The sequence below is a fragment of the Phoca vitulina genome, unplaced genomic scaffold (assembly GCF_004348235.1).
Source record: "Phoca vitulina isolate PV1807 unplaced genomic scaffold, GSC_HSeal_1.0 scaffold50, whole genome shotgun sequence".
Taxonomy (NCBI): Eukaryota; Metazoa; Chordata; class Mammalia; order Carnivora; family Phocidae; genus Phoca; species Phoca vitulina.
In genome coordinates, this window is record NW_022589753.1 from 506,687 (window position 1) to 527,310 (window position 20,624).

Sequence of the window (20,624 nt, forward strand, 5' to 3'; positions counted from 1 at the left end):
CAATAAATTGTAACTTATAAATGCCATGTGCTGAACCTCATTGTGAAAGATGAGAGGAAATGGACACCAAGGTTGGCCATAACCAGCCCCACTCAGCAGGCACAGGATTTTGATCAAGTCGACGAATTTGAATTGAGAGTCTGCTCTTACAGGTTTGTGGGCTACCTACAGTGGATCAGACACTATGTGGACCACAGAACAGATGTTAACCAGTCCCACACTCCCCATGTATGCACCTCGAGGTATATGCACATCTGCTGGGCCTGCTTCAGGCGGACTCTGACCCTTAGGTCTGTCCCTGTCTGTCCCCTTTCTGAGCCTCCCTCCTCTCTCTGCAGGCTCCTGAGGTTTCCCACAGTTTTATTCCCGACTCTAAGACTTAGTTGCTTGTGGAGCAAGTGCTTCTCTTGACCTCCGTAGCTCCGTCCCTAAAATGGGAATGACACTTCATCCATTTGACTTCCCAGGCCCAAAGTGAGACAAGATGGTCACTGCAGGAAAGGGCCCACCATTTCTGCAAGGCTCTCCCTTTGGGGATATCAACCCGAACCCTAAGCCCAGAAAGGAGAGGAGGCATGACCCCCACACACTCACCCACTGCACCTCTCTTCTCCATCTGGAGACTGGCATTATTGCTGTATCTTACCCTTGAGAAACAGAGCCACAGAGAAGTCAGAAACTCGCTCCCAGTCACACAGCAAGTGGGTGTCAGAGCTGCGGTTGGAACTCCTCTCTATCTCACTTCAAAGCCTTTGTCCCTAGGCCTCACCACCCCCATTTACTCTCTTTTCTGCCCCAGAATTGACTCGTCCTCTGGGATGCTCCTTGGAGGCCTTCCAGACCAATCCCTACCCCCACCGTTATGACACACTTTCCCCTCAGCACGGACCTGGGCACACAGAAGTCACTCCCTGCCTTCGATGGCTTTAGTGAAGAGCTCTCCAGCCCACCCTGATGTCGGGGCCCCTCCTCTCCTGCCATGCCCACCCTGGGGAATGGGGCATGTCTCCACCATCCCCCCAAGCCTGCACAAAGCCAAGTTGGGGCAGTGGGTCCAAGAGGTAAGCAATGGGTGGGTGGGCATCTGGCTGCAGTGCTCCACCCTGTGTCCCAGGCTGGCCTCTCCCCTCCCCTCCTTCCCTCCCATCCTCCCCTCCCTCTACTCCTCTCCCTCTGAGGGCTGCAAGCTCCTGCCATAGCCAGCCAGCCAGGCGTTTGCACATGCTCTTGCTCGAGCGCTCTCTCTCGCTCTCTCGCTCTCCCGCTCTCCCGCTAGCTCTCTCCCCCTCTCTCCCTCTCCCTCTCTGCGCCCGCCTCCCGCCCGCCCTCGCTCCCTCCCCTCCCCAGCACTGCCGCATTCGCCGACTGCAGCTCCAGCCGCCGCCCGCGCCTCCCGGCCTTCCGCAGCCTCCGCGCCGCCAGCACCATGGCCAGCACCCTGTCCGGTAGGCGCCCGGGACGCGGACTTCCTGGGGCGGTGGCGGGTCTGAGCGGAGGCCATTGTCTGGCCTCGCCTGAAGCTGGGGCCGGTGGCGGACTGCGTTTTCACATCTCAGACCTCACGCTCTGCAGGGGCGCGGGGCGCGGCCGGGCCGAACCCGCAAGAACCGAGGTTCAGGGCCAACGGGTTGGGAACACCTGGTGCCCCAAGGGCGAGGATTGCGGCGCGGGTGCGGCGGGCGTGGGCCGCTGGGCAGGGGCCGCGCCCAAGCGAGCACCCGGGGCGAGGGCGCATTGCCCCTTCCGTGGCCGCCGTGTCAGGCCAGGCGCGACTGTGGCAGGGTGGCTCCGAGGGTCCGGGGGCGGGATCGTGCCCCGGGTGGGCGCGCTGGGGAGGTGCAGACAGCGTCCCCCGAGGCGCCTGTCTACCGCGGACCCCGGTCCGACCTCGCCTGCGCGAGGGTGGGGATGAGGCGGGGAGGACCCATAGCCAGCGAGCCCAGGCCGTATCTGCGCCAGTGGAGCACCCCGGGGGCTGGAGGGACGCTGCGGAAGGACGAGGGAGGAGAAACCGAGCCGGGGGCGAGCGGAGCCGCGCCCGCGTCTAGCGTGGTCGTCCCCTCCCCTCGCTGCTGCGGGCTTGGGGACCGCTCTCTGCGACACGGTACCACCTGCTCTGGTCGAAAAAGCCACCGCCCTTTGCGCAGCGGGGTTTGGATGGAGGAGGGGCCGCTGCAGTTTCCAAGTCCTCCCAGCAAGGAGGGGTCTGCCCCTCCCTCCCCCACAGCCCCGCCTCCCAAGCTGCGGATCCACTGCCCCCAAGGCTGCGACCCTCCCCTCACGCCTGAGCCAGGCGCGGCTCTGGCGGAGGGGTGGACATGGGGCAGTTACTGGCGGTGAGAGAGCTGCGGGTGACCCTGGACGCGAGGACATGGGGCTTGCTCCCCCCAGGAACGCTCTGGCCTGTCTGGCCGCCCCAGGACCAACTTCATCTTTGCACTCCGTCGCCAGGGACATCAGGGCAGCGGCTCCCCACCTCCACCCCATTTCCCCCTGGACTCAGAACTCTACTCCCAGCCCACCCTTCCCTCCATTCTGTGGGTCCCCTCTCCCTAGCTAGCCTGATTCTCTCTGGAGTGGCACACAGTTTGGCAGGTCTCCACGCACTCACATGTGCCCTGCCCTGACCAGCTTCTCAGGCCCTGTGGGTCCCAGGCCCCAGGTGACTTCTGCACTTGTCTAGGAGGGGACCACATGTGTCACTGACCACACCCCTCCTGCACACAGTCCATGAGGGTCTTGTCCATCTGGCCTTCATCTGCCCCCTGCTCGGTCTTGTTGACCTCAGAGATATTGGGCTCAGCTTTGGGCAGGAACTGAGGATGGTCTGTCCTTCCCATGGCCAGAGCGCTAGTCCAGTCCCACACTGAGGCGGGGTTTCAGGCCCTGGTCTGTGCCCGAGTGGGGGACAATGAGCAACCACTGGTGGGAGATGCTCTCAGCCTTTTCTCTTAGTAAAAACCCTGCTCAGTAGGTCTCATCTGACAGGTAAGCAGACTGATTAGGTGGTGAAGGGATGCAGCTGAAGCTGCACTGTTGATGACCACCACAGATGGGCGCAGATGTGCTGACCTTAAAACCCCCGACACCAGCCCTCCCTTTGCCAGGCTTTGGGGTGCTGCTGACCCATGCTTGGTCCCAGGATTTTTCTGGGTGTCCAGGTTGCTGTTGGTGTGAAAAGGGAAACCATAAGCGCAATCAGCGTTGATCAGCACGGCCACTGCCTCATAGATGTGCCGTGAGCCAGCCAGGAGAACTGCCTCCTGACAAAGTCACGCGGGGATGGGCCTTTCCTGTTTTACTGTCAGGGCTGCCCCGGAGAGAGTGCAGCCCACATGTGTGCATGCCTATGCCCACCTTCATAAAAATTGGATAGGCAGGCGGCTTGGCCCAGAAGTGGCTATGTGAGCAGATCAGTCATTGTGGCCAAAATCAGTTTAAGTGAATCCCAGCTATGGCTTCTCGGTTAAAAGAAGTCTCTGATTGGAGCGGCCCCTGGTGCTCCATGCCTCAGTGGCCTGTCTGCCCCAGCTCACTGGTGGGCTTCGTTGGTCTTGGTGACTAGGGTGAAGAGTCATTGTCTGCTATGACCTTGTGGTCACAAGATTGACCTTAGCTTTCTCTTCCTCTGTTGACTTCCCCACCACCTTTCCCTTGAGCATCTGTTGATGGGCTATGTCACTGGGACTCACCTGGGGAGATGTGGCCATCTCTTGGTGTCCTTCCCACACACTCAGCTCTTCACACACTTTTGTAGAGTCTTGCTTATATTTATCTCCTTATGCAACTCCGCTGAGCTGAGAGGGCTCACCCGTGCTCCCTAAGCTCTCAGGCCTGAAGTGCATGGAGGTGATGGTGACAGCACCTCCCGTGGGCTTGTTCTGAGATGAACAGGGCATTCCAGGAAAGGTGCTTGGCCTAGTGCCTGACAAGAGATGGGTGCCCAGTCCATGCCAGGCAGTGTGACTATTGCAGCCACATTTCCCAGAGTTTCCTCCCCGGAGAAGGTGAATCCGCTGGCGCGTCCTGCCATGCTGGGCTCCCAGCACGTTGCACGTGACTCTGACTAGTGAGAGGGGCAGCCTGGGGGGCAATGAGCTCCATCTGCCAGGAAGCAATTCGCAGCAGCCTCCAGGACCCTTCTAGGGGTGAGTGGGCATCTGTGGGCGCCCTGCCTTCCCATTTCTGGATAGACAACCCCCCACCCCCACCACCATGAGGCTCCCAACAGGAAAGTGCAGCCAGAGGCTGGGGCTCATGATCAGGGTCCCATCCTGTCATGCTGTGTGACTCTGGGTGGGCTCCTTGCTCTCTCTCTCTTTTTTTTTTTTCCCTCAGTAGAAATGAATCTGACAAGGGCTGGCTGGTCTTGAGGGTCAGTTGGGAGTATGGATGTAATGCACCCACCTCAGGGGTGCTGCCATTATGGTTACCATGCCACTGTAGGCTGATCTGGTGCCTTCTCACTCTTGCTCACCTAGGATCTAAGCATCCAAAAAGCCAATGTGTGTTTTTGCATATTTAACATTTAGTATGAAGAGGAAGAGAGAGATGAAAGCAATCCAGCTCATGCCAGAGATTTGCTTATAACGACTCCCTGAAGTCAGTGATGGGGAAGGAAGAGAAGGGTCCTGGTGAGGGGGAGAAACAGCATGCCCCCAAGCTGCAGAGGGGCTTCCTGGCTTGAGCTCTGTCGATGGAGAGGTGCCTAGATGGGTCTGGGCCTCGACCTCTTCCCTCTGCAGTGAGACATGACCTTTAAGCCCCTCCAGTTCTGAGGACACAGGTGTAACCTCCTGTGTTGTGAGCTGCTGGGCCCAGGCCTGCTCTCCAGCCCCATGTGTGAGCTTCCCCTTGCTCACTGTCTGAAAATTTGCCAATTTCCCTACCTGCTGTCCAGTTCCCTCCAACTTGCAGCCAGACCACACAGCAAGCCTCACTCCCAAGCCCCCTTCTGGGGGGGTGCCCCTTCCCACTTGGCTACTTAGGATGAGTCTTCTGGGAAGGAAGCTCCTCATGGGCCATCAGCCCAAGAGAAACCAACCTGGAGAATCTCCATGACCATCAAACACTGAGCTGCATCCCTATTACCAGCTGCAAGACATAGTCAGTCCCTCACTTCCTAGTTGGACACTGGTCCCCTGGGCTGGTCCATGCCCTCAGAGAGCTCTGACTTTAGTCTCCAGCATCCCCCCCATCCTTCTCCCCTGTGTCCTAACAATGCGGTACTCACACCTGCCCAAGCTCCACATCCTGCACCCTAAATTGCTGCCAACCTCCCTTCCTACTCAGGCAACAGGTACTTGGAAGGGAGTCCCCTGACATTTGTCCATGAACTTGTTCTTCCTCTGTAATAAATGTGCAGCTCATCTTCCTGGGAGAACTTCAGGCTCAAGGCAGAGAGGAGCTTGAGCACCTGTGACGCCCCAAGCTCCTGGCATGTATGGTAAACCCATTTGGAGGTTTCCACATGTGCTTCTGAAGAGCTGGCTTTACCCGGTCTTACACCCTCTAACTCCCCAGCACATTAGTGTGAGGTACCCATCTCCCTCCTTTTTAAAATTAACTTTTAGGGGACGCCTGGGTGGCTCAATCGGTTGGGTGTCTGCCTTCAGCTCAGGTCATGATCTCAGGGTCCTGGGATCGAGTCCCACATTGGGCTCCCTGCTCTTCGGGGAGTCTGCTTCTCCCTCTGCCGCTACCCCAACTTGTTCTCTCAATCTCTCTCTTTCAAATAAATAAAATCTTTAAAAAACTTTTGAAAAACTCTATCATTCTAAAAATAAATAAAATTAACTTTTAATAGCACAAGTAATGCACAAATAGATTATGCTTGTAAAAAAAAATAAAATTGACATGTCAAGCCAAAATCCCCTTTGAGGCCTGCACACATCCAGCCCACTTCCCTCCCAGCCTCCTGAAGCCAATGACCAAGGCGCATATCTCTGCCCTGCTACCGCTCCACGCCCCTTAAAGGCTCTCCTTGCTGCCTGCCTGGGATTCCTTTGTGCTCCCTTTACAGTCTCTTGGGCTCTCTCCAGAAGAGTCTGGGTCATTGGGACGTTTAGATCCAATAACATCATTCTCTGCACTGGTTGATGGAGAACCCTGCTCACCATGAGCTGCTCTCTCAGACAAGGACCTGATAATTTCTGTCCTGTGTCCTGTTTCTACACCAACACTTTCCCCAACTTCACATTAACTCAATTTTAAAACATTGTCTTGTGTGAAATTTGATCAGGAAATTTCTTTTTTTTTTTTTTTTTTTTTTTTTAAGATTTTATCTATTTTTTGACAGAGTCAGAGAGCACAAGCCGGGGGAGGGGGAAGCAGCAGAGGGAGAGGGAGAAGCCGACTCCCGCCAAGCAGTGAGCCCGATGCGGGGCTCCATCCCAGGACCCTGAGATCATGACCTGAGCCGAAGGCAGACGCTTAACCGACGGAGCCACCCAGGCGCCCCAGTCAGGAAGTTTCTTGTCCAAATTCGTGTCTGCTCCTTGGAAGACCCCTTCATGGAAGCCAGACTCCCTCTCTGGAGTGTCTCTCTGGAGATCTGTACCAGCTTCTCCAGCTAGGGCAGCGGGAGGATGGGTCTCTGAGTCTCCTAGTCTTTGGGACCCGATGGAGTGGTATAAAGAACACAGACCACCTGGGATTGCACTTGAGGAGCTTTGGGCAAGTCACCCTTGCCACTGGGGCCCAGTGTCATCTCAGTTGAGCCCGGGGACAGTCTTGGGCTTGAAGATTGTTAAGCATTAGTGAGACACTGGGCCAGCGTGTCTACCTTAGGGCCTGGCTTGTCATGAATGGGCCACAGAAAGCTCAGTTATTTCCATTCTGACAGTGGGCTTCTCCCCTTCACCTGACAGGACTCAGGGCCTCAGCAGACAAGTGTACGTCCTTTTCTGGTTGGACACGGGGCACACTGGCTGTGGGCACCTGCTCTGCAAGACTAGAAGGCAGGCTTTGGTGCTGAACGGACAGCTCCCTACCTTTTGGCTCTGGATGGGCAGGGAGTGTGTGCCTGGTGATGGCCTGGTTTCACCTGGGGTGGCTGCAATGCTATCAGGGTAAATGGGGGAGGGGGTCACACAGGAGGAAGTCTGACAGCTTCACCCAGGTGTACAGACCAAGAAAGTGCTGCCTGCAGAAGTTCCACATCTGTGCTGGCCCGGTCATGAGTGTGGTGGTTAATATCTGTAAGAGGGAAAGGGCAGGAAGGAGGGGAAGGACATGGAGGGCCAGGGATGGTGGGTCAGGAAAATACACAGTGACAAAGGGTCACGGAGACATGCAAAGACAGAGAGAGAGAACTGAGCCAGGAAGACAAAAGGATGGACAGAGACCAACAAACACAGCGATGTAAAGGAATGAGACGGAAATGCCGAGAGAGAAAAGGAGAAGGAAGGGGGTATTAGGAGAACAATGCAGGACAACCCACAGGAAGGTGTGCCCAGGGACAAGGTCAGCTTCTGGGAGTGGGGAGAGGGAGAGGAGAGCTGTAGAGAGCCAAGGGAACAGAAAAGAGAGCGAGATACACAGGCTTCCAGAGAGACACAGCATGGGGAGTACTGGGGAGGGAAAGACAGAGGCAGCCAGGGAGGTGAGGTCGGGAGGTGGCCATGGCGCCCTCTCATGCTGGCCTCATGCCCACAGCCTACAAGGAGAAGATGAAGGAGTTGTCAGTGCTGTCGCTCATCTGCTCCTGTTTCTACTCACAGCCGCACCCCAACACCATCTACCAGTATGGGGGTGAGTGTGCCCCAGGCAGCTGCCAGGTCCTGCTTGGTCAGTGCCTGCCTCCTCCCTTCCTTGCTCTCTTCTCCCCTGGCCTCTCTGACCACCCCCCTCGGCTCAGCTGGCTTCTGGAGAGGGAGCCTCTGATGGGAGGCAGCCTTGGGCGCTCAGGCCTGGGGGTCCCACACGAGCAGCCGTGCTCCCTCCCTCAGCCCTTGATTCGGATGTGTACTGGGAACATGACCCCTCAGATTCCTGAAGCCCAATCTGGTTTTGCAGACATGGAGGTGAAGCAGCTGGACAAGAGGGCCTCTGGCCAGAGCTTCGAGGTCATCCTCAAGTCCCCTTCTGACCTGTCCCCCGAGAGCCCAGTGCTCTCCTCTCCCCCCAAGAGGAAGGACACCTCCCTGGAGGAACTGCAGAAGCGGCTGGAGGCAGCTGAGGAGCGAAGGAAGGTGAGGAGCCCAGTCCTGCCCCCAGATCCTGACGAAGGTGGCCAGAGGCCTCATTGGGCACAGACAGGGTCCCCAAGGCACAGGGTGCTCCAAGCCCCTGCTTGGCTGTTGGCCTGGAGTGGAGAGGGTCTCATGGTTCCCTGGATCTCCTCTTGGGAGATCAGAATAGGACAGGGAGGTGAAGGGTTCCCCAGTGGCAGCCAGCTGGAGAGGCACAGGAACCAGATACTGTTGGAGGGGGTGTCCTTGGCCATGGCCAGGAGGGGGCCCTGGGACATGAGTCTGGGCTGGCATCCTTCTCCAGAGTAGAGAAGTGAGTGAGAAGAAAGGGACTCCCATGTGTTGGGGGCTGCAAGCCCACATCTGCTGGGAGCTCAGGGGGCCCCTGGGAGAAGGGGGGCATGTGCCCCAGGCTCCCTCCTTGTTCCTTCCCCTCACACCAGCCCCACGGAGACTGAAACACACACAAAAGGAGTACTCTCAGGAGTGCAGTCCTGATGCCCAAGCCCATTGGGCAGGGGCACTGGCTCCAAATCCCTTACAGCATGTCCCAGTGAAACCTGGGGACCCAGGCCTCCTAGGGTTATCTAGCAGTGACTGGCACGTGGGTGGGCCCAGCAGCCTTGTGAAGGAGCTGCAAGCCCTAGCGTCTCTGACCCTCACCTCTCCTCCGGGCCTCCAGGCAGCCCCTCCCCCACTAGGGCTGGACAGTGCAGCAGTCCCGGCAGTCCCAGTCCCCTCGCTCCAACTAGTCCCTTCTCCAGCAGCCCTGGGCACCCTTACACAGCCCCCCGCCCCTCAGGGAATTCAGAACCCAGGGCATATCAAGCACCTACTTTGAGCTCAGCGGGCAGACGTTTGAGGAGGAGATGGTGCAGGTTCCATGACAGCCCATAAGTTTTGAATTTGCTCTGCTCCTCCAACATTCCCTGAGTGCACCACGGGCTTTGGAGGCGGCAGCGAGCGGGACAGAGCCTGTCTTGCTGCGTGGGCGCCCTCAGCTTAGCAGGAGGGACAGCTCTGCGGGCTGACGACGAGCAGAAAGGGTGAGCAACTTCCGGTTTGTCTGGGGCTGGGGGTTCTCCTGGCACGCGGACCTTGCGGTGCTAAAGCCCAGGAAGTCCCAGGCAAACTGGGACCAGGTGAACACCCTCGCCGACGGCAGGGCAGTGTAGATCTGAGGTCCAGTGGGCAGGCAGCAGGTAGCCGGCTCGGGCTGGGCAGCAGGGCAGGGTAACGGGCACTGGGCGGAGCCGAGACAGCGCGCGGGGAGGCCAGGCTTGCGTGGGGGGCTGGGGGCAGGGGCCCGGCCGCCGCCCACGCGCGCGCCCCCGTCCGCCCGCACAGACGCAGGAGGCGCAGGTGCTAAAGCAGCTGGCTGAGCGGCGCGAGCACGAGCGCGAGGTGCTGCACAAGGCGCTGGAGGAGAACAACAACTTCAGCCGCCTGGCGGAGGAGAAGCTCAACTACAAGATGGAGCTCAGCAAGGAGATCCGCGAGGCGCACCTGGCGGCGCTGCGCGAGCGGCTGCGCGAGAAGGTGCGGGCCGGGGCGGGGCTTGGCGAGGAGAGCGCGGGACCGGGATCGAGGAGGGGGCGGGGCGAAGGGCGGGAGCCGTGGGTCTCAAGGGGCGGGGGGCGGGGCCCGGGCGGGGCGGATCCCGGGCAGCAGGAAGTGGGGCCTTCGCCTGCGTTTATTGCGCGCCTGCGGTCTCGGCCTCGGCCCCCAATTCGGTCCTGGTGGGACACGGTCAGTGACCGCGGTAATAAACCGATAGTCATTACTTTTGAAGTGCTGCGAAAGGCGCGGGTTTGAGCTAGAAGAGGGGAGGAGCTGCTTTAGGCTGGGGGGCCAGGGAAGCCCCCGGGGGCCCCCGTCCTTTGGTGGTACCTTCCCACTGCACCACCAGCGCTCTCGCAGCCCGGCTGCTCCCTGTCCTGCATGGAGACAGCCCAGAGTGAGGCGAGGCCCCGCCCTGGCGGGAGCCCCCTACGAATAGCCTCTGCTTCAGCCCGCGGGGTGGGACCAGGTTGGTGCCAGGGGGTACCCTGGAGCTTGCAAACCCAAGGAAGTTCCCTGGAGTCACGGCTCTCTCTCTGGTTTGGGTGCCACCCTGTCTCACTGAGGGCCAGCCCCCGCGCTCAGGCCACACTTCGAGGGGAGGACATGGGCCTCCCCCTGTTCTCTGTTGCTCCTCCGTCCTGGTCGTTAAGGGGTCCCATTGGTCGCTTCTCCTGCACTTAGGAGGGTCCCTGAAGCCTGGGCGTGGGGGAAGGGGCAGCCCCCCCAGCCGCCGCGGCGGGCGCAGGGCCCCGCCCACCTCCACCTGTCCTCCCAGGAGCTGCACGCAGCTGAGGTGCGCAGGAACAAGGAGCAGCGAGAGGAGATGTCCGGCTAAGGGGCTGCGGAGCAGAGGCGCCTGGATCCTGAGAGGAGACATCGACACATGCGGGTTCTGGTTTCGTCTTGTGCCACTTTGTCTAGATGCAACCTTTGCTCCTGCCCCTTCCCTGCCCCGCACTCCCAGCTCCCGCTTCTCTTTCCGCTCTGAGCCGTCCAGTCCTCCGCAGGCTCCCCATCCAGGAGCTGCCGGGGCGTGGCACACAGTCCCTCACTTCAGGCACCAGGCCAGGCAGTGGCTGGGTCCCCTGTTGGTGGCCCTCTCAGATGTGGTGACAACCTCAATAAATCCAGTGGTGGTAGCAGGAACATGTGGGTCCTTATGCTGGCTTGTCCTGTGAGCACCTTGTACTTAGGGCACGTCCTCTGAGCCAGCTCCCTGCCGCTGACAGGCAAAGGTGACGCCACCTCCAAGGCCTTCGGTGGGAGGGGGCGGAGGAAGGAAGAACGGCCTCCGGGCAGTGTGGCCAGGTCAGCCGTGGGTGCCATCTGTGCCGTGGACTGTTTTGGGATGGGTGGGTCGGGGTCCTCCGAGACCACCTGGCCTGCAGTGGGCAGCTTGGTCTTGGGGGGGAGGGTGGGATGTGGCCTGGCCTGTCTTCAGGTGAGTGGGCATTCTGCCATGGTCTACAGGGTTGTGGGCTGCAGGGACACCTCTTGCTGGCCCCTCCTCCCAGGAGTGCCCGCCTCCTAAGAACGTCTGGCCCAGTACCCATGTGGGGAAAGCCCTCCTCCATCATCACTCCTCTTCTCCCCCCAGGCTTTACAGACCCTTGGAGGACTCCATCTTTAGAGCCCTTTTTAGGCTGGGGGGCCCCTTCTTGTGCCCTCACCCTGGTAGAAAGATGCTCCCATGATGCTCCGGGCCATGGAGCTAACCTCTGGACAGGTGTGGCTAGGTGTGAGTGAGTGGCAGCCACAGGTGCCTCTCAGGGAGCAGAGAGCAGGGGGAGTAGGGGACCAGCTGCCTGCAGATTCAGATGTTGGGGGTTGGGATTCCCAACCATCTTCCTGCCTAGTCCATCCTTGACTTTTTTGCCCTGCCCCCCCCCCCCCCGCGCTCCCCCCCTCCCGGCTCCAGGCCTCTCCTGCCAAGACCTTCCTGGACTGGCTCCTTCTCCTCCTCCAGATTCCCAGCACCGGCCTTTGAGGACTGTCAGCTGCTGGCCATGGGGGGTGTTCAGTCTTTGGGCCATGGCAGCACCCTCCCCTTGTCCCGTGGCAGCCCCATCCCAAAGCTGAGTACTGAGGGCAGGGTCCCTGCTGACCATCCTCTGGGTGGAAAGCATGAGGGGACAGACTGCAAATTCTTGCAGGACCCAGAGCCAGCACTTCAGAAACCAGGTGGGTGGCAGCCCCCTGGGGCCCCTGGCTTCCATCCTACAGAAACATGCCAGTGCGCTCCCAGGGCCCAGCCAGAGAGCACAGGTGGATGCTGATCCCCTACCACAGGCTTAGGGGGAAGGAGGGCCCCATGCCCACTCTCCTCGTCCCACCCACACAGCCTCGGGGGAGTGACAAGCCAGGATTGGAACCCAGCTGTCCCACACGCCGCTCCTGTGGGACTCAGAAAGGGACGCGGAAAGAGAATGGAGGGCTGGATTTCCTTCAGCAGCGGCAGCTCTCTCATAGTGGAAGCCTAGTGTGATATGTACCCATCTCATCCACGTAGTGAAAGTGAACTTAAAATTAAATCAAATGAATGATTAAAAACAAAAAACCAAAGCCTGTGTGTTTCAGAAGTGGCTGAGCTGCCCCGTGTACATCCTGCCTCTGTGGGGTCGGAACGGGCTGCAAGGCCACTGCTGGAGGGGGCGTGAATGCTATGCACGTAGCTCGGGACTGAAGCTGGTTATCATGCTTGTTCTTATCACAATTGCCGATAGTTCTAGTGACAATGGAGGCGTTAAGGAATGAGTGTGTAAATGACACACAAGCCCGTTTTCCCCTCTGGAGCCCCAGGAGACAGTGGGGGTGTGAGGGAGGAGGAGGCAGGGCCCACAGGCAGGTGGGGCTGTCCCCGCTCTCCCCAGGCCTGAGCCCTCCTGCTGGCCTGGGCCCCAGGCTGCTGCTAACGGAGAACTCATGAGGGTCCGAGATCCGAGGCTTGTCCTTCTCACTGCAGTGTCCTGTGGGTCTTGCTCAAATGTGGAGTGGGTCCTAGCGGGTCCCAGGGGTGTAACCTGTGGCTCTGTGGCCCCCATTGGGCAGCTGATTATTCACAGACACAGATCTGGCCCCAAGGTGGGGACCTAGAGTGGCAAAGAGAGAATAAGCAGACATCCTGACTCACGCTGGTGGCCTGCCTGTCCCATGGGACCCAGATAGCCAGTTGGGGTGCCCAGCAGGGACCCCTGGGCTAGGGAGGAGGCATGTTTGGTAGATGTCCATGCAGGCTATGCTCAGGCCTCCACATGGGCCTCAGGTCCAGGTCCTGGATAGGTGCCTGCTCCCTAGGATCCAGAGAGACCCCTCAGCTCTCCCCCACACTCACCGACCTCTCCTGGGGCAGGCGGTCCTGGCTACTTCCCCAGGCTCCAAGGACCTCTCACCATATCCCCTCCTTCCCCTGCCCAGGGAGAGGTGGGAAAGTCAGAATCCAGGACACACAGCCGCCCAAAAGACAGAGACCTCAGAAACCTGCAAGAGGAAAAGCTGTGAGAAAAGTGGGAGAGAAAGGGAGTGCGTTGTTTTTATGAGGCGTGAGTTCTGCATGCCGGTATCCTGGGCACATGGACACACGCCACATACAAGCACACGCCTGGCATTCCCAGAGGACCAGGCTGATCACAGGCCAGGGCTTACTCTTAGGGGACCCTAAGCAGGTATTAGGGGGCAGATGGCATTTGTTAACAGTCACCACGTGGAGCCTCTGACTTGGGCAAGGATGGGGAACCCTTCACAGACAGATCACACTTTCCCTAACAACAAAAAAGCAAAGGTGGGAGTCCTTCTGGGGAGCCAATCCTGTGTTATCTACGCTGTGTCACAAATTACCTCAAGCGGTGGCTTAGAACATCACGCCTTATCTCACCACGTCCTTAAATCGGGAATTCAGGAGCTGGGCAGTCAGGCTCAGGGATTCTCCCGAGGTTGCAGTCGGGACGTCGGCTAAGCCTCTGGTCCCCCCAAGGCTGGACTGGGGTGGAGGATCCTCAAGTCAGCTCACCCACACGGAGTCAGCAGGCGGCCTCCGGTCCTCCCGCGTGGACGCTCCCCAGGGCTGCGTGGGCGTTCTCAGCACGTGGCTGCTGGCCCCCCAGGGCGAGCTGTCAGAGAGGGAGAGGGGGCAGAGTCCCACGCATTCTCCGTGTCAGAAGCACGTCACTGAGAAGAGCCAGCACTCAAGAGGAGGCAGACTCCACCTGTGAAGCGGAGGGATGAAAAGAATCCGTGGGCATATTTTAAAACCACGTCAGACGTGCTGCCTTGAGTGACCCTGTGTGTTCTGGACACAGCTGGTGTTCACTCAGTGTCTGGGGGCTGCACTGGGCCCCCAGCCCCCAAATACGGCATCTAGTGGCACCGGCCAGATGGTAGCCCAGAGAGCTGTCTGTCCCACACAGGCCCCCTGTCTGTCCCACACTTCCTGCCCGGCAGGCTCAGCTGAGGTTCTCTCTCTCTTTGCTGAAGACATTTTGCTAGTCCACATTTCTAGCCATGTCCCAGGACTGCTGTGACAACTGCCACACACGGGGGGCTTAAAACATCAGCAACGCGTTCTCTCACAGTTCTGGGGCCAGAAGCCCCAAATCGAGGTGCCGCAAGGCCGTGCCTCCTCTGAAGGCTGTACGGCAGGGTCATCCTGGCGCCTCCTAACTCTGGCTGTCGGGAAGGGTGGTCTTTCCACCCCAAACAAAACCACTTAGCACTGGGCTTCGGGCCTGGAACCCTTCTTTCCAACAAATAAGGAGCCCACAGAACTTGTACAGGACATCCTTCCCTGCCGTAAGCTGCGTGAGCGATCTGTTGTCCTGTTGTCCTGCTTGGGTGAGTGCCCCGGGTGAGTACCCCGGTGAGCACCCTCAGGTGAACACCCAGGTGAGCGGCCTAGGTGAGCACCCTCGGTGAGCACCCCCAGGTGAGCACCCCCAGGTGAACACCCCCAGGTGAGCGGCCTAGGTGAGCATCCCAGGTGAGTACTCCCAGGTGAGTACCCCGGTGAGCACCCTCAGGTGAACACCCAGGTGAGCGGCCTAGGTGAGCACCCTCGGTGAGCACCCCCAGGTGAACACCCCCAGCTGAGCGGCCTAGGTGAGCATCCCAGGTGAGTACTCCCAGGTGAGCACCCCAGTGAGCACCCTCAGGTGAACACCCCCAGGTGAGCGGCCTAGGTGAGCACCCCCAGGTGAACACCCCCAGGTGAGCAGCTTAGGTGAGCACCCCAGGTGAGTTCTCCCAGGTGAGCACCCCAGTGAGCACACTCAGGTGAGCACCCCAGGTGAGCACCCCTGGTGAGCATCCTTGGTGAGCACCCCAGGTGAACACCCCCAGGTGAACACCCCCAGGTGAGCACCCCCAGGTGAGTACCCCCAGGTGAGCACCCCCAGTGAGCACCCCCAGGCATGCCACCCAACTTTCAGTACTCAGACTCCAGGGGGTTGGCTGTCCCCACTGCAGCATAGGAGGGGTGCGTGCACAGGGACCAGCTGCCCAAGCAGACCTTGTGCGTCTCTTCCTTGCATGAGTAAAACTGCTCTGTCAGCACTTGACTGTTTCACGTTTTCCTTGGCAACTCCAAGGCCAGGAGTGGGCAGAAGTGTTGGGACTCTTACCCCAGGTGGCTGGTGCTGTGATGAGCTTTGCTCTCCTCCACTTGGCAGGGGTCCTCCCCTGGGATTGGGAACCAGAGCTGGTGTTCTGCAGGACACTCGCAATCTTTGGCATCCGTTGGCTTGTTCATGTGTCATGCCAATCTCTGTGGTCACATGGCCGCCTCCCCTTTTTGTGTGTCTATCTCTGTGGGACACCAGTCCTTGGATTGGGGCCACCCTAATCCAATATGACCTCATTTTAGCTAATTATACCTGCAACAACCCTATTTCCAAATAAGGTTCATTCTGAGTTACTGGGAATTGAGATGTCAACGTTATCTTTGGGGGACATGATTCAACCAAAGCCAGAAGCTGTAGATATATAGTTCATAGCTTTATTTTATTTTTTTAAAGTAATCTCTACACGCAGCATGGGACTTGAACTTAGAACCCTGAGTTCAAGAGTCGCAGGTTCCACTGACTGAGCCAGTCAGGTGCCCCAGTATAATTAACTTTAAAGCATTCATGCATTTATTGGTGTATTTTAGCGAGTGCTTACTACATGTGCCCCTCACTCTAGAGAATGTTGCTGATTTTTTTTTTTTTAAAGATTTTATTTATTTATTTGAGAGAGAGAGAATGAGAGACAAGAGAGCATGAGAGGGAGGAGGGTCACAGGGAGAAGCAGACTCCCTGCTGAGCAGGGAGCCGGATGCGGGACTCGATCCCAGGACTCCAGGATCATGACCTGAGCCGAAGGCAGTCGCTTAACCAACTGAGCCACCCAGGCGCCCCTGAGAATGTTGCTGATTTGAAAGCATAGCTCCTGCCCCGTGAGAACCCCCATGCTAGTCAATAAGTGCACAGTAACTTGAGTTTTCAAGGCATTCAAGGCACTTTATAATGTTTTTAATCTCCAAAATGTGCACTATGAGGAAAACAGGGTAGACATTATTTTTATGACATTAATATTTCTTTCTGGTTATACATGTAATATATGCTCACTGAATCACTGCAAAGTGCAAAGAAAGAAAACCTCGATCCACCAAAACTCCTTTCCTGCAGAGAGGATTTGCCGCATCAGCAGTGTTGAGGGAAGCCAACGTTCAAACCTCTGAGAACTACACATCGTAACAGGTTAGCACTTGGCCATGTCATAAGCATGGCTTCAATGGCTGGGTGGTCAGCTGTCATCTATTTTATGGATGTACTGGGGCTTTTGAGAAAACTTCACCAACTTTTTGGTTTCATAAACTTTTTGCTTATGTGGATTATATAGATTGACAGTTACCACATTAGGAATTAAAACTCAGAAATTTAAAAAATAGCAATTCATTTAAAATGATACACCCATTACATGTTGATATAACATTTTAAAAAAATATTTTATTTATTTATTTGAGAAAGAGAGAGGGAGAGAGCATGAGCGGGGAGGAGAGGAAGCCCAACATGGGGCTCGATCCCAGGATCCTTAGATCATGACCTGAGCTGAAGGCAGATGCTTCACCGACTGAGCCACCCAGGTGCCCCATAACATTTTGAAATGAAAAATAATATCATGTGTCAACTATACTCATGTAAAAAAAATCAGTGCAAATCATAATCCCATTTAAAAAAACCCTTATTTTTAGATCTGTAAGATGTGATGGAAAATGACAGAATGGAAAAGTAAAATGAAATAAAAGTATAAAAGATGTAAAGTAAAAGCAAAGTGGAAAAACAACAGTAAAATCAAAGTCTCTAGGATATTAACTGGACCCTGAAAAAGTAGATTTGATTTCAGTGACCTGGTGAAAACATGTATGATATCATGGCACAAACATCTAATAAAAATGTTTGCTTAAAAAATAAAATAAAATAAAATAAAAATGTTTGCTTAAAAAAAAAAACAAAAAAACCAGGGGCACCTGGGTGGCTCAGACGGTTAAGCATCTGTCTTCGGCTCAGGTCATGATCCCAGGGTCCTGGGTTCGAGTCCCACATCGCTGAGCGCGGAGCCTGCTTCTCCCTCTCCCTCTGCCTGCCACTACCCCTGCTTGTGCTCTCTCTCTCTCCTGTCAAAAAAAAAAAAAAAAAAAAATCTAAAAAAAACCCACAAAAAAACAAAACCAGGGGCTTCTGCGTGGCTCAGTCAGTTGGGCGTCTGCCTTTGGCTCAGGTCATGATCCCAGGATTCTGGGATGGAGCCCCGCATTGGGCTCCCTGCTCAGTGGGGAGTCTGCTTCTCCCTCTCCCGCTGTCTGCTGTTTCCCCTGCTTGTGCTCTCCCTCTGTCAAATAAAATAAAATAAAATAAAAAAATAAGTAACAACAACCAAAATGAGTGACCTCTTCTTAGAAAAAAAAGTTAGTGAGAATGGATGAAGCAGATGAAAAAAATCTGGTCTCAGATCCATAGTTGAAGGAAAGTGTGTATTAACAGATTGTTCTTTAATATTGGACCAAAGCTTGATGTGGGGCAGTTTCTTAGAAGGTGGTTGCAACGTGAATCTGAGATCATGCCAATGAGCCTTTCATACTCTTCCATCAGGGCACTGTCTCAAGCTTGTGCACACCTTGCACCAGCCTGTGGCTCTGCGGCTCCTGGTGCGTGCGCAGTGTTCCGCCGCACACACTCGGGGGGGCCTGGGAATCTCACATGGGTGTTCCTGGGGAGAAATCACCCCTCTGGCCCCCAGTACAAACTGATCCATCCCGTCGGCCAAGCAGAGCCCAGTGCTGGAACTTCGCTCTTTGGCAGACAGAAGAGGTGAGCACACGTTCCAAAGCTGGGCCTGAGGTCGTATGACACAAACAGGTGGAGGTCATGCAGCAGTGGAAACAGCGACGAGGTAGTCTGGGTGCCCGCAGCCTCTGGGCTGGTGGTCACAGCGGCAGGCAGCTGATGCGGACACAGCTCCCGCGCCACACAGGCCGGGTCTCCGTCACCAGCATCCTTCCGAGCCTCGGCCCTTAGACTACTGGCATCATCTCAAGAACATGAGAAACGACAGACACAGATCCTGCACTGCCATTCTCGCATTTACCAGGTAATAAAATAGCAGCACCAACATAAGCTCAATAGTTTAATCTTTAAAAAAAATATTTTATTTACTTATTTGAGAGAGAGACAGAGCGAGCACGAGTTGGGGGAGGGGCAGAGGGAGCGGCAGACTCCCCGCTGAGCAGGGAGCCCAAATCAGGGCTCCATCCCTGGACCCTGAGATCATGAGCTGAGCCAACGTCAGATGCTTAACGACTGAGCCACCCAGATGCCCCAATAGTTTACCCTTAAAAAGAATAATCTTTTTCCATCGCTGGCTTAAGTACACTCTAAATTACTGAAAACAGAATGAATTATAACATCACTGAAATGAAGTCTGCTTGAAAACTTCCCATTTGGGAAAGGGTCTTCAGTATCTTCCTACTTAAGTACGAACACGGGTTCCTGGCTTGGTCCTGAACAAGGTATTTGTTTCTTGCCCTCTCGGTGCCCTCGCTGGGAGCACGCGCACACCGGGGCTGCATTTCTCCGGCCGCTCGCAGGGAGAGGAATCACAGCCGCGTCAGGACAGCTCGGGCGTGCCTGCCCTGTTCCGAGAGCGGGCCGCCCCGCCACCCTCTGGGCACCGCCCCCGCCGCCCAGCACCACGCCCGACCCCGGAGTGCTCCGGCCAGAGCTCAGCACAGGGCAGACCACGCTCTGCAACCACTACGGCGGGGCGTCCCGCTGCACTTTCCAATCAAGCAACAGGGACGGTGGTAGCTGGCTCCCAAATCCAAGGCACTCCGTAAAAACCGAGTAATGCTGAACTTCTTACGTTCTGGAAACGCAAGGCCTTTACCTATAATTAAAAGTAATTGAAAGGAGCGAGCGCGGGCGATCCTCGGAGCTCCCAACCCTGCATCTGGGTGTCTCTCGGGGCTCAGGGACAGCTGAGGAACTGAATTTGAATGTTAATTAACTGAAATGTGAAGGAGCACATGTGGCCGGGGCTACAGCCCGGCCAGGCTGGGGGAGGGGCGGCCAGCACGAGGGTCGGCACGGCGCGGGCTCAGAACGTTCCAGGCCCTTTCCAAGGGCTGCTGCAAGAAGCAAACCCCGCTCCCGGCAGGACTCGGACCAGACCAGCCGCTCTTCTGGAGCCTGTCTCTGGGTGGGCAGCCTTTCACACGCTTCAGACGACAAGCGGACCTACACCTAGCTTCTGTCACTTACTGTTCACGCACATTCTCCCCCCTCAATCCTTCGAAGTCTCCCTACACAAGCTTTCAGCGCGGGTGTTCCACGTCGGGCAGCAGAGCGGACGGAAGCCGCAGGTGCCCCGGCGGGCGGGGCCTGGCGAAGGTGCCGCCGCGTCCGCCCCGGGCCACGCCCCTGCCCCCCACGCACGCGCGCCGGGGCCCGCCGGGCCTTATTTCTCGGCGCAGCACGCCTTCCCACCGAGCGCCAAATAAGTCTCCGGGCCCGCCCCCGCCCTGCGTGCGCGGCCCCGCCGCCTGCGTCACTAGGAAGCGCGCGCCCGGGTTGCCGCCGCCGCCGCCGCCGCCGCCGCCGAATCCCCAACAAGGAGCGGAGCCCGCGGCCGCCGCCGCCGCCGCCCGCCTGACGCCGTCGCCGCCGCCCGCCCGCCGGCGCCCGCGCAGGCCCGGCCGCGGCCCAGGTAAGCGCCCGCGGCCCCCCCGCGGCGAGGCCTCTCGCTCCGCCGCGCGCCGCCGTCCAGTCAGGGGTCCCTGCGGAGCGTCAGGACGTTACGGCGGGGGGAGGGGAGCGGGGGAGGGGCGGCGGCGCGCGGCGGGCGTCACGGGCGTCACGGGCGTCACGGGCCCGCGTCAGGCGGCGTCGGCGGCGGCGTCCGCCTCCATCTTGCCGGAAGGCGGCCGGCGGGCGTCTGGGGGCGGTGGGGATGGCCCTTGGGCTAGGCGCGGACCTCGGCCGTGTGGGGACCGTGTGGACGCCCCCGCTTCCGCCGGCCCGGTGGGAGCTCCTTCCACGCGGGCCCCGCTCTCCCCGGCCCGGTGGGAGCCCCGTCCACACGGGCCCCCCCGCTCTTCCCCAGCCCGGTGGGAGTCCCATCCACGCGGGGGCCCCTGTCCCCATCCACGCGGGCCCCGCCCTCCCCCGGCCCGGTGGGAGTCCCGTCCACGCGGGCCCCCCTTTCCCCTGGCCCGGTGGGAGCCTCGTCCACACGGGCCCCCCTTTCCCCTGGCCCGGTGGGAGCCTCGTCCACACAGGCCCCCCTCTCCTCTGGCCCGGTGGGAACCCGGTCCACGCGGGCCCCCGTCTCCCCTGGCCCGGT

General features: G+C 58.1%; 2 protein-coding genes across 3 annotated transcripts in view; both read left to right on the forward strand.

Annotated features, from left to right (window-relative positions):
• Positions 1–1,336: 1,336 nt before the first annotated feature.
• On the forward strand, positions 1,337–12,312 carry STMN3 (stathmin 3). Its single transcript, XM_032387560.1, has 5 exons — positions 1,337–1,445; positions 7,657–7,752; positions 8,017–8,192; positions 9,540–9,731; positions 10,531–12,312. The coding sequence occupies exons 1-5, from the start codon at positions 1,427–1,429 to the stop codon at positions 10,588–10,590; spliced, it is 543 nt and encodes a 180-aa protein (XP_032243451.1). The 5' UTR covers positions 1,337–1,426; the 3' UTR covers positions 10,591–12,312.
• Positions 12,313–19,947: 7,635 nt separating this feature from the next.
• GMEB2 (glucocorticoid modulatory element binding protein 2) overlaps positions 19,948–20,624 on the forward strand; it is a 26,286-nt gene continuing 25,609 nt past the window's right edge. Inside the window, exon 1 of one of the 2 annotated variants that reach the window (XM_032387665.1) lies at positions 19,948–19,988. The gene's annotated coding sequence lies outside the window, so the exon portion shown is untranslated. Of the gene's footprint in view, positions 19,989–20,200; positions 20,303–20,624 lie in introns of those variants that run through there. The other variant, XM_032387664.1, reaches the window with a different exon arrangement.

Coding starts and splice junctions, on each gene's coding strand:
- STMN3 (XM_032387560.1), top strand. Junction 8,193..9,539: donor CAGCTGAGGAGCGAAGGAAG/GTGAGGAGCCCA, acceptor CCGCCCGCACAG/ACGCAGGAGGCGCAGGTGCT. Junction 9,732..10,530: donor GCGAGCGGCTGCGCGAGAAG/GTGCGGGCCGGG, acceptor CTGTCCTCCCAG/GAGCTGCACGCAGCTGAGGT.